Below are 11,599 nucleotides of genomic sequence, written 5' to 3'. Positions count from 1 at the left end.
TTTATAAGACTTATAAAAAAAAAAAGAAAAAACATAATAACCAAGGCATGTCATACATTGTGTTTTTTCTTTGTTTCTCTGATGAGTATTTACAAACAGGCTTATTTACAGATAGCAATAGCTCAGAAATGAAAAAGGCTACATATAGTCTAGCACAAACAACCAGTTAGCCATAAGGATAATATATTTGTTATGTACAATGTAACTGGCAAGGCTAGAGCAAGAAAAAAACACAACGGTTCTGCAAAAAGGTTTAAATAACTTCAAGTATCTGTCTAGAGGTTTCATGGAGGTTTCCGGCGACGCCGAAGAGAAACCGAAAATGTGTCGGAGCTGCGTGTAGTGTGTGCTGGGACAGGACTGGAGGAGCTCTAGCCATCAGGAAAGGACAACACAGACAAAGCAACAAACGTGGCAACGCAACCATCACTTCTCTGATAAATGCCCACTTTGTAAGAAACTTTTAACCACAACCATGGGAAATCTCCTCTCCACATATAAAGTGATATCTTGCTCATTGGCCGCTTTTTTTCTTTCTGCTTTGAATAACAAATGTGCAACAGGCAGAAAAACAACAGAAGGAAACAAGAACATGCTGTTCCTACGGGGGGGACAGTATGTTTCCGGAACAGTTTCTGTGTATTAACTAAACATCTTAGGTATCCAAAGGGAACTTCACTACATTCTGCGACTTTCATGGTCTCTCTCATGAAACCCACACTCTGAAATTATAATAATCTCCATCGTAATCTTGTGTTCCACTTTAAATTAACGTCCTCGCCTAGTACCTTACATGTAGATATGATGGTCCGAATATAGCAAAACCATTGTCAGAATTGCACAGTCAGCAGTATGAAAAAGAAGAACTAGCTGGCTTGATAGATCTGGTTATTCTTCTAGGTCAGAAGTAGTTAGGCCTACTCTAGTTATATAGCCACTAGTAAGAAAAGTGTGGCCCGAGCACGGGCCATTTGTCCTATTTAAGTCTCCAAGTGCAGAAAACACTAACGCTACTTCACCACGTTCAACAACACTGTAGGGCTCCACCCCCCGTGTACAGTTTAGTGTATCCATTTTGGATGGAGAGAGAAAAAAAAAAAAAAAGTCCATATACAACACAACAAAGGCTGTGGCCAGTGCCGTGGTCTCTGAAGGCCCCCCCCCCCTCCCAGCATGTCTCAAACGGCACCCGTCCTAGTGCGCTGCTTTTTTGACAAGAATTGCACCGTGACCCTTGAACAGGAGCACCATCAAGACTCTGTAGTGTCATTTTTTAAGACCTTTAAAGTAGAGCAGCAAAAAAAAAGTTCATTCAGATTTCTGTTGTCGTTCGGCTCAAAGCGAAATTAGAAGCCATGTCGAAAACAAACCACCAGAAGAGTGAAATTTAGGACCGTCTTCTCAAAACTAGTGCATTACCATTAGCTGGGTACCATTTGAGAATCTGCTCTGATCACCTGCACCAGACCTCCCCTCCAGCGCCCCCCCGCCCCCCGCCCCTTCAGCAGACAATGAGCGGCAGGGGCTCACTTTCCCGCCGCTGGTTTTTCTTCAACAGCTGAATGCGATTGTGGCAGTAGAACTTGATGGCTCGCCAGTCGCGGTGGTTGCTGACCAGCAGGGGGCACTGCTGCAGGCAGCGCTCGCAGTCGGCCTTGGCGGGGACGCGGAGCTCGGTGATGTTCTGGGTCAGGTGCTCCTCCACCGCCGCGCGCTCCGCCTCTGACCAGGGCCGCTTCAGCACGCCGCGCTTCCCTACAGACGGGAAAGGAGGGATGAGTGTGTTTAACAGCTCCTCTCATTCGACATGAAGGTAGTGAAAAATATTCATCCGAGTCAATATTTTGCAGCCAAATCAAATGGTTTAAATTTGACTTGATATTCAACCGTAGTTTCTTTAGAATACATATAATACTTGACTTTTCTCTGGTGTTTTGGAGAATAATGCAGCGCAGAGAGAATAACGCCTCGTCCAGAATAAACAACGCTTAAATGTGGGCAATTACTTCAAATCCAGTGGTTCTGATGTAAGCTGACGTGAAAAATAAAAACGGTTGTTTGCTGCCTTCTTGTTCCTTGATGCATGATACTGTAAATATCTTACTGCGCTCATTTTCTCGCTGGTTGCCTAACAACACTGTTGTTACGAGTTCAAACTAATTCTAATAAAGTTCCATTTAAAATGTTCCACACATGCTTCACGTTTTCTGCTTTTTTTTGGCCGCTTGAAGTTCAAGAGCGAGGGATGTAAATGTCTTCCACTGTGACATTTAAATGACACAGTTACAACACATCACACTGATTGATGAAGATCTAGGCCGCTTCCAATCACATCTAGGTCATTTACAATCAAACACAAGTCACAAGCATTCCTCAGTGTGTGTGTGTGTGTGTGTGTGTGTGTGTGTGTGTGTGTGTGTGTGTGTTTGTATATATATACACACACACACACACACACACACACACACACACACACACACACACACACACACACAGGTGCATCTCAATGAATTAGAATATCATCGAAAAGTTCATTTATTTCAGCAATTAAATTGAAAAAGTGAAACTCATTTATTATATAGATTCATTACACACAGGGTGATATATTTCAAGTGTTCATTTCTTTTAATTTTGATGATTGTGGCTTAAAGCCAATGAAAACCCCAAATTCAGTATCTCAGAAAATTAGAATGAATAATTAGGAGAACTTGATTAGTCTAACTCGTCACTACTCCCCATGTTCTCCAATCAAACACAGGAACATCCGCATAAACTGGAAGAAGTACATGGACATACTTTTCAGTAGGCCAACATTTCTGTATTAAAATCCTTTTTTAATTGGTCTTATGTAATATTCTAATTTTCTGAGATACTGAATTTGGGGTTTTCATTAGCTGTAAGACACAATCTTCAAAATTAAAAGAAATAAACACTTGAAAAATATCACCCTGTGTGTAATGAATCTATATAATAAATGAGTTTCACTTTTTCAATTGAATTACTGAAATAAATGAACTTTTCGATGATATTCTACTTCACTGAGATGCACCTGTATATCTCTTACTTTTTGTAATCTATCACGTTAGAACGATCAGTCAATTCAGTGACTACTTCATCTACAGATCTACATTTAAAGATGTCACATGGAGTTTAGGACATTGTGATGGCCATTCATCCTCTAACAATTTATAGGCTAAACATACATATTTAGATTACTTTTTTCTGCTGTAATTTAGTTTTTTGTTTGTTTGTCAGTTGTGTTTTTATTGTAATATTATTATACTATAATACTCCAATAATATTCTATCCTATGTTATTTGTAATGTGCAGGTCTTTTTAATTAAAGCTATGCACTCGTACATCATTTCTGACTATTACTGTTACTATAGATAATCCCCAAAAAGCTTAAAGACAAAACCTATGCTTCACACACATTTCATTCTTCTGTGAAATCATAATCTGTAAATCGGAAGGAAAGATTCAGATAACTTTTACGCAATGTTTCGTTAATCATATTTGTTGACAAATAAAAAAAAAAAACATGATTCACTGACTATTGTACGAAAAGATAAACTTGGTCGCTCTCTCTTTCCTGCCCTGTGTTGTGCGTGGACTCACAGATGCTCTCCACATTGTTATTATAATGCTGCAATAAATCACCACTAAGAATCTGCAAGAGAACCTGAGAGGGTTGAAGAGAGCACGCCATGTGTCGGTATACGTACTGGTGGGTACTGGCCCACTTCAAGCACTGGCAAACCTTTTCTTTAAAATCTCACCTGCACAATTTGATCTATTCATCTTCCTCTGTTTTGTTAAATTGTGCAATCACACTTCAACCTTTAACAAACCTGATTTGGGCTGACCTGAGCCTCTCCTGCGGTTAGTGGGTTGAGCTGGGGGGAGCGGAGGGGTTTGCTGCGCGTTCTTGAGCTTCTTGGGTCGCCCCACCCGCCCGTTGTTCTTGCCCTTCCTGACATACAGCAGGGTGGGTGTGGGGTTCGGAGCCGGAGCCGGAGCGAGAGCGGGGGCCTCGGGCTTCTCCTTCACCTGCTCCCCGTCGGACTCTCCCTCTGAGTAGGAGTCGGCAGAGTTTCCCGACATAACTGGAAAGAGGAGGAGAACTTGATTAGTCTAACTTGTCAATACTCCCCATGTTCTCCGATCAAACACGGGAACATCCGCATAAACTGGAAGAAGGGTCATGGGATGTGTGACATCACAAAGGGAGGGACAATACAACAGAGAGACACCAGTTCCACTCATTCATTCTCACCATCCAGTTCCAGGCAGATGTGGTTCAGGCTCATTCCTCTGAACAGCACTCCATCTCTCTCTCCGCAGAGCACCACTCGGCCCACTCTGCCCATCAGGCCTGGGTCTTGGCCAATACCGGCACAGTTCTGCGTAACATGGTACTCCCTCTCCAGGAAGTGCTCCAGCCTCTCCACCGCGCTGCCCCCGGGCTGCCCGGGCTCCTCCCCTTCTCCCAGCAGCAGCAGCTGTGTCAGTATGGCTACCTGCCGGCGAACCCTGGTCTGGGTCAGGGCGCGGGGATTGCGGGTGCCGCTTGAGCGGGCCAGGCTGCGGAGGAGGTCGGTGCCTCGCAGCGGCGTGGCAGGGGAGTGGTAGGGCCTGGCGAAGACGTACGGGTTCGCCGGGTCCACTCCCACGTCCTGCCGCGTCTCCAGGAGGAGCTCCAGGCAGGGCTCGCAGTGAGGGGGCAGGATGAGGGGCTGCACTCGCCCGCGTTTGCCCTGGACCCCGACTCTGGGGAGGTGGGGGAGCACCAGGCGCTCGAACGGGGACAGGGAGGCCTCCAACGGAGTGAGAGCCGGGGGGGCACCGGGTGGGACGGGAACGGGGCACTGGGGGGTGATGCGAGCGCGATATTCGGCGATGGACAGCTTGGAGACCTCGCACTCGCGTCGCCGGTTGTACAGGATGAGGAGAGCCAGGCTGGAGTGACAGAGGAGGCGCCAGGCCTCGGCTGACTGGAGCTGCCGAGACAGGGACAAGAAGGCCGAGTGCTGCAGCCGACGAAGGTACAGCACCAGGGAGGACAAGGACGAGAGGAGGGGCAGCATGTGGTGACGCCCCGAACCGCTGAAAGAAGAGATGGAGAGCATTTCATTTATTCATTCTAATAATACTAGTTCCAGCTAACTTACAATGAACCAGCCATGAACGTTGAGATTCATAGGAGCTAAATGAGTTTGTTTGTTTTTGGGCTGCAACTAATGATTGTTTGAAGTAATTCATTACATTTAACTAATCAATTAATCTGCCGATTCTTTTCTGGAATAATAAACTATTTTAATACAGTGTTTTAAAGTATCGTCCGCCAATCACTATCGGCAGATATTTCTTCGAAATAGTTTGATCGTTGGCAGAGCAGAAGAGACGATCAGATGACTCATCGATTCTTGGCCTGCTCTTTAATTCGCTCTTGGAGCGACGCGGCCGGCTCGACATCTACAGCAGTAGTTTCGCCGTATGTCTGATTCATTTTTTGCTGCGAGCGAAACTGGCAAGAAAACACACTGATGATGTATTAAAAAAAGATATAAGCCCAAAGGATATATTCCATGATATAAATAATCTGAATATGATAAATGATGTCAACCGTTTAGATTTTTCTGCACCGAGAGAAACAGAGACGAGCAGACATGATGTCCGGTGAAAATAATTCCCTCGAAGCACAATTGAGGCTAAAATACCACATATGTTCTATCAATGAGTCTTCATTGTGGAGCCTCTCTTTGTGTCAACGGACTTTTTGGACCTCAGTGAAAACGTTTGAAAGGTTAAACGCCAACAGATATGGATTGAAGCAGAATATTTCGTTAGATAAAATCATGTTGTGAATTTTGGAAATGATCACATCTATCTTTTCTTTTCTACTCTCTGCAGTTATTGGAAATGTTTGGATCCCAGCAGTCTGTAAACAAAATCCTACTTAGCCACCACTGGAGTTCAATACTACAAATAGGCATGTTTTGTTTTCGTTTGGACAAAACCTTTTAAAGAGAAAATGATTAATCACCAATAATAATAATAATAATAATAGTCATTAGTTGCAGCACTACTCTCAAACTTGCTCACAAAGCAGTCAAAGACCACAAGTTACCTCAGCAAGTCCTTTTCCTTATCCTCTGTCCCACTTTCATCTTCCACCTCCATCACTCCATTCTCCTCCTCTTCCTCATCCTCCTCATCCTCCTCATCTTCCTCCATTTTTGGCAGCTCCATCTCTTTGGCCAACGTGTTGTTGAAGGGTTGAGGGCACACCACCTCAACATCCTCCTCCTCTTTGGGCCTCTTTACCTCCACGACCTCCACATCGTCTTCGTTGTCCTCCTCCTCCTCCTCCTGTCTTTCTGTCTTTAGCCTCCTCATCGCTCCCTTCCTGGACTGCGTCATGGCCACGGGGGGCGGGCTCCGCTTCAGGACAGACACCGGCACCGCGTTCTGTCCTCGCGGAGGAGTCAGCACCGGTGGGTCGGAGTTCCTTCCAGAGGAGGCAGGGGATTGGTTAGCTGCTGTGAGAGTGGGCGGGGGCATGGAGAGGTCCTGGACGCCGGGCTGTGTGAGATCTGAGCCGTGGCTCTGTGCCGCAGCTTGCGGTGACTTGGAGTGCTGCAGCGTGTGTGCGTGAGCCGTGGTAGGGTTTGAGTTCTGCGCGTGCAGACGGGGCATCTGTGTGTAGCGCTCCACCAGGGCCGAGCACACTTCTGGCTGGTGGGCGTGGTGCTTATCCAAGTGGCGACCCAAGGAGCGGAAGTGGCGTCCACAGTGCTCACAGGTTTGGCGCATGGAGTCTATGGACACTCCTCCTCTGGGGATATTTAAGCTGACGTTGCCTTTGGTGTTGGAGCCCAGCGGAGCCGGAGCTTTGAACACAAGCTTAGCTGAAGAGGAGGAGGAGCAGGGAGGGGAGGACTGCGCTGGAGGGTGGGATGAAGGGAGGGGACGGTTGTGATGGGGAATGCTGTTGGGGGACACTGGTGACGGCCGCCCGGGCGGGGTCCGGTGGGGGGTCTTCTTCTTTGAATGAGTGCCGCGCCGTTTCTTGCGCCGGCGTAGTGCCCGCCCGCGGGGGCTGGCGTTGTCTTCGTCTCCGGCGTCTGAGTCACTGCCGTCAGAGTGGGAGATGGGGGAGGAGGAGGGGGAGAGGGACCAAGAGGGGGTGACGTACTCCTGCTGCTGCTGGGCTGTCAGAGAGAGAGGCTCCTCCTCCTGGAAATGAGAGACAGTGACAGAACATGTCATCTGCTGTCTGGAGACATTTTTGTGTTAATAGGATTTTCAATTCAAGTGATTTTTGTTGTTGTAATATATTACTTATACACTACTACACAATATATATATATATATATATTTACTTCGTTATTTTTAAACCTGCATTTCCTTCCTCACTGCGTTCTATGTATATTTTAGCAAGGCATTTATATCTAGTACGTAAATAAGTATTATAAGACCTCCTGGCTCAATATCTGGGAAGGAAAACCTCCCAGCAGCCCAGAGGTGTTTCTCCTAAACAACAGTTGTCCCCGACTCTGTTGAAACCAACCACCCACTGTGTGCACCCACAATGTCTGCACGGACGTGTTAAACTTTCACCGGTCTAACGAGACGCACAGTCAGGAGAGTCGTTGCGTTTTACGGCAATAAGCAAAAGGTGAGCATCATGACGGACAGTAGACCGCACAATCGGCCTCACGCATGGACCACTCACACAAACCAACTCCTTCTTAAGTTGCTTGTATGCATTCACCAATTTTCTCTGAAGACAAACACAATTTACGAGTGGTCCAGATCTATCGTAGGAGTCACGGGACATTACAGTTATTACACATCATAACTCAGCCATAATATCAATCATTATAACCCCCCCTTATGAACAGCATTCGTTATTTGTCCCGATTCCTTGGCTTTAGCAGGTCCCTTAATTCTGCTGCTGTCGCTGTTACAAATTATAGACTTTAATTATGTATCTGAAAGCAGGACTTATTACTGTTATGCTATAGGACATACGGGGCAGAAAGCCTTATATGGTATTATTGAGATGTTTATGCTGGTCATTTACATAGTTATCTGAAGCGTTTGCACACTCATGCAAGTAGAAGAAAGTTAAGATGGGAATCCAAATGTTTTTCCATGAGGTCCAACGACACGAAGCATGAGCAAGTCCCGTTACTTGTGCTGTTATACTTTATTAATACACATAATGAAACAATCATCCAGACAGGTGGCGTCCTGCAGGCACAGCTGTGCATTACAACCGCTCCCTAATTCTGTTTGTACAGAGTCCATGTTCTAGTGGATTCTAGTGAAGATCACCATGTTTCCAAAGAAACCAAAAGATGAATTCGGAGTAAAATTGTTTTTAAACTGAAATTAATGCATATTTTGGCCACTTGGGGGCAGCATAAACAACAACAACAACAACACTACAGGATTATCTTATTTTAAGTTGATATTGTGAACTAGTTGGCAAACAGTTGCCTGTTTAAACATCCAGCAGCTAGCAACAATATCATTTATTTGGATTATGTTCACCAGCTAGTCGCGAGCTGTGTCTGTCTGCCATCTAGAGAGCAGGCGGTGTACAGTGGGGAGCTTAGATCTGGCAATTACCTAGTTGTCACTTCTTAAAATAATAAAACTTTACTTTTTTGGGTGCGACTGTGCCATGTTTTTTTCTACGGGGAGAGCGGTGACGACCAACTAGCCTTGGCGTCATTGCAACCAATGAGAGAGTAGTTGTATATGATGTCACCACTTCCTGATGGTGTATTCCTGCGCTGCGCTTTGAGTGGGTGAGAAAATGTCTTGTCATCTGAAGGCAGCTTCAGGGAAAAGGTGGTGTTCTTGCTCTTACCTTTTTGACATTGTTGTTATTCTCTGTGTCGGAGTTACACTCGTGTTGCGCTGGGGACACGGTACCACGGAAACCCTGCGGCGACAAAAAGCAGCCGTTAAAAGATGGCCGGGCACGCTGCTCATTTAGTGTTTGCCATCACAATCAGCCTCAGCTGCCACTCAAGAGAGTCAGGAGGCTGATTAGGACTCCAAATCTCCCGCTAACAAGCCAGACAAAAGAAGGAAAAAGATATTCTCTAAAAACACTCAACTACCCAGAAGTAAGACACGTCGATCAGGCTGGAACACAAAGTACACAACAAACCAGTCAGCCAATAATATTAATTAACCTAAAAAAAAAAAGCTGTTTTAAAACTTTATCTCAGCCAAATGTTTTTTTTCGCACTTGTCTCTCAATTTTGTTAATTTCGCTTCCTTAATAAACGGATTCTGGTATCATCACTGTGTTGAGCATAATTGATCCAATCTAATGAGATCCATTAAAAGGAACAGATGTGATGCAATAACCATGGTTACTGTTGCTAAAGCACTATAGGTAGAGAGGAACTGGAGCTCAACCATCACCATGGTAACCCCATGCCTTGCTTAGCTTTTGTGTGTGTGTGTGTGTGTGTGTGTGTGTGTGTGTGTGTGTGTGTGTGTGTGTGTGTGTGTGTGTGTGTGTGTGTGTGTGTGTGTGTGTGTGTGTGTGTGTGTGTGTGTGTGTGTATAAATGTATTTCTATACTTGTGAGGACCAAGTGGCCAAGGACAGGCAGTGACAACGTTTCTGCTGGTTTTGAATGAGACATTTTTAAATCAGGTTTTGGTTCAGGTTAGGGTTAAGATCCAGTAGGGGAGAGCATGCATGTCCTGTGGATGTAGTGTGTTCTGGTCCGTTGGTGGAGTGACTGCATGACGGCCTTGCTATGCAACTTATAGTTGTAGACATTTCTTGTTGGGTTTTGTTGGATCGCTGGCTGCACTGGAAATCAGTCAGGTTGTCTCTATTAATCTTATAATTTATCAGCAAGAACAATACAAATGCAGGACACCAACTTCATTTGGGTTGGGGGGGGTTAACTAATGAGGGAATAAATGTGTAAATTGTGTCAAAGGTGGTCAGTGACAGACAATTACAGACATTTACACATTCCTGCTCAACTCTTCACTGACATATACACTTGACACTTTTAATAACTGACTTGTTTTATACTCTTAATTTGTTTGTTTATCATATTTCATTGTACGCTTTCATAATTTTTAATCTTAAATGATGTCTTATACTATTGCACTCAAACCAAATTCCTTTGATGTTCAAACATACGTGGCAATAAACCGTTTGTGATTCAGACTGAAGTGTTGAAGCAGAAACCTGTGTGTCGTGTATGGGTCTGTCTTTAAAGGCACTGACCAAGTTGTCTCCCCACTCTGTCAGACTGTAGTCCACGGTGATCTCCTCTCCCTTGGTGATGTCCCGGATGGCGATGACGACCAACCGCACCTGGCTGCCACAGTGCACCTCTCGGATGCGGCAGTTCGGGGACGGGGGGAAGGAGCTGGCCGTCGGGGCCGGAGCCGAGGGCGTCGGGGTGGCCGGAGCCGTGGACGCAGGGGTCAGAGACGGGGCCCGGGCAGAGGTCACCGTGGCCGGCGCGGGAGCAGGGAGCGGTGTCGGGGTCGCGGCCGAGAAAGCGGCAGGAGCTGGGGCCGGTGTGGAGGCTGAGCAGGAGCTGGTCTTGGATCCGGAGGGGACTTTGTCGTGAGCCTGCGCCGATGGACCGCTAAGAGGTGAAGGAGGCGGGGGATGGAAAGTTACATTCACTACCGTCATCAGACAAAACGTGCTGCTGTCTACTTCTACTCTGCTCCAATGCTATTCTCTTCGTTTGTTGGATTTTTGATGCTGCGTAGCTGTTATGCACTGTTCTCTTTTAATTTAAACAATTAGTTGTTTGAATGAAATTTAAACAATAATTGATACAATTGATTCATTATTGAAGTCACATTTATTAATTCCAGTTTTTCAAATGTGATGTTTCATTGCTCTGTAAAATCTAAAATATTAGATTTTCATAGTTGTAGACTGAATTGTAAAAAAATGTAAACAATGTAATTTTGTCGACAAAACGAGTGATCAGATAAATAAAATATATATTTTTTTTTAATTAAATGAAAATAATCATTACAATTGCAGCTATTTTTTCTGTGTTGTCATATTCTAACGTATCCCTTCCATTGTGAGTACATGGTGTATGTAGACGGGACATATGTCAGTTGTCGGGTTAAAGGTTGATCCTGGGATGCTCTCTTCCAGGATTTGGTGCATCACAAACTGTAATAGGGGGTTTGTCGTGCAGGTATATGAGCAGGAATGACAGAATCACAATTGAGATGCCTTCTCATTGTATTTACACCCGTCTAGCCGTAGGGTTCGTTTCTTTACTGTAGGGGATGCACTGCAGCTGAATGAGTGCAAAGCAAAGCACAACAGTGAGAATCCACACATACAGGCTGATGCCAGCGCTTCGGGGCAGTGATTCTCAGTCCCGGTCCTCAAGAGTGCAGCAGATTTTTTTTCTATCCTACTGGCTAGCCGACTGCATTCTTCCTAACATCCCAGGTGTAAAGCAGCCTGATGATATGGCTCAAATGAGAAGCTACAGGGCTGGAGAGTCCTGAGGACTGAGGGAATTCAGAAGTGCCGCTCTCAGACAAAAGCTGTCTTCGAGTAC

At 45.4% G+C, this 11,599-nt stretch overlaps 1 protein-coding gene across 1 annotated transcript in view; it reads right to left on the bottom strand.

The window, feature by feature from the left end:
* Window positions 1-1,501: 1,501 nt before the first annotated feature.
* LOC306695505 (uncharacterized protein) overlaps window positions 1,502-11,599 on the bottom strand; it is a gene marked incomplete at its 3' end in the record, with an annotated part of 18,042 nt that continues 7,944 nt past the window's right edge. Inside the window, exons 4-9 of the mRNA XM_079158762.1 lie at window positions 10,279-10,648; window positions 8,885-8,959; window positions 6,131-7,239; window positions 4,277-5,106; window positions 3,852-4,106; window positions 1,502-1,755 (exon numbers count right to left, since the gene is read on the bottom strand). Of these exons, the coding sequence (XP_079014888.1) occupies window positions 1,502-1,755; window positions 3,852-4,106; window positions 4,277-5,106; window positions 6,131-7,239; window positions 8,885-8,959; window positions 10,279-10,648 (2,893 nt within the window). The remainder of the gene's footprint in view (window positions 1,756-3,851; window positions 4,107-4,276; window positions 5,107-6,130; window positions 7,240-8,884; window positions 8,960-10,278; window positions 10,649-11,599) is intronic.

Source organism: Pholis gunnellus (genome assembly GCF_910591455.1).
Source record: "Pholis gunnellus genome assembly, chromosome: 5".
NCBI classification, from domain to species: domain Eukaryota; kingdom Metazoa; phylum Chordata; class Actinopteri; order Perciformes; family Pholidae; genus Pholis; species Pholis gunnellus.
Note: the sequence above shows the minus strand (reverse complement) of the source record. Positions and strands in the feature narration are given on the sequence as shown.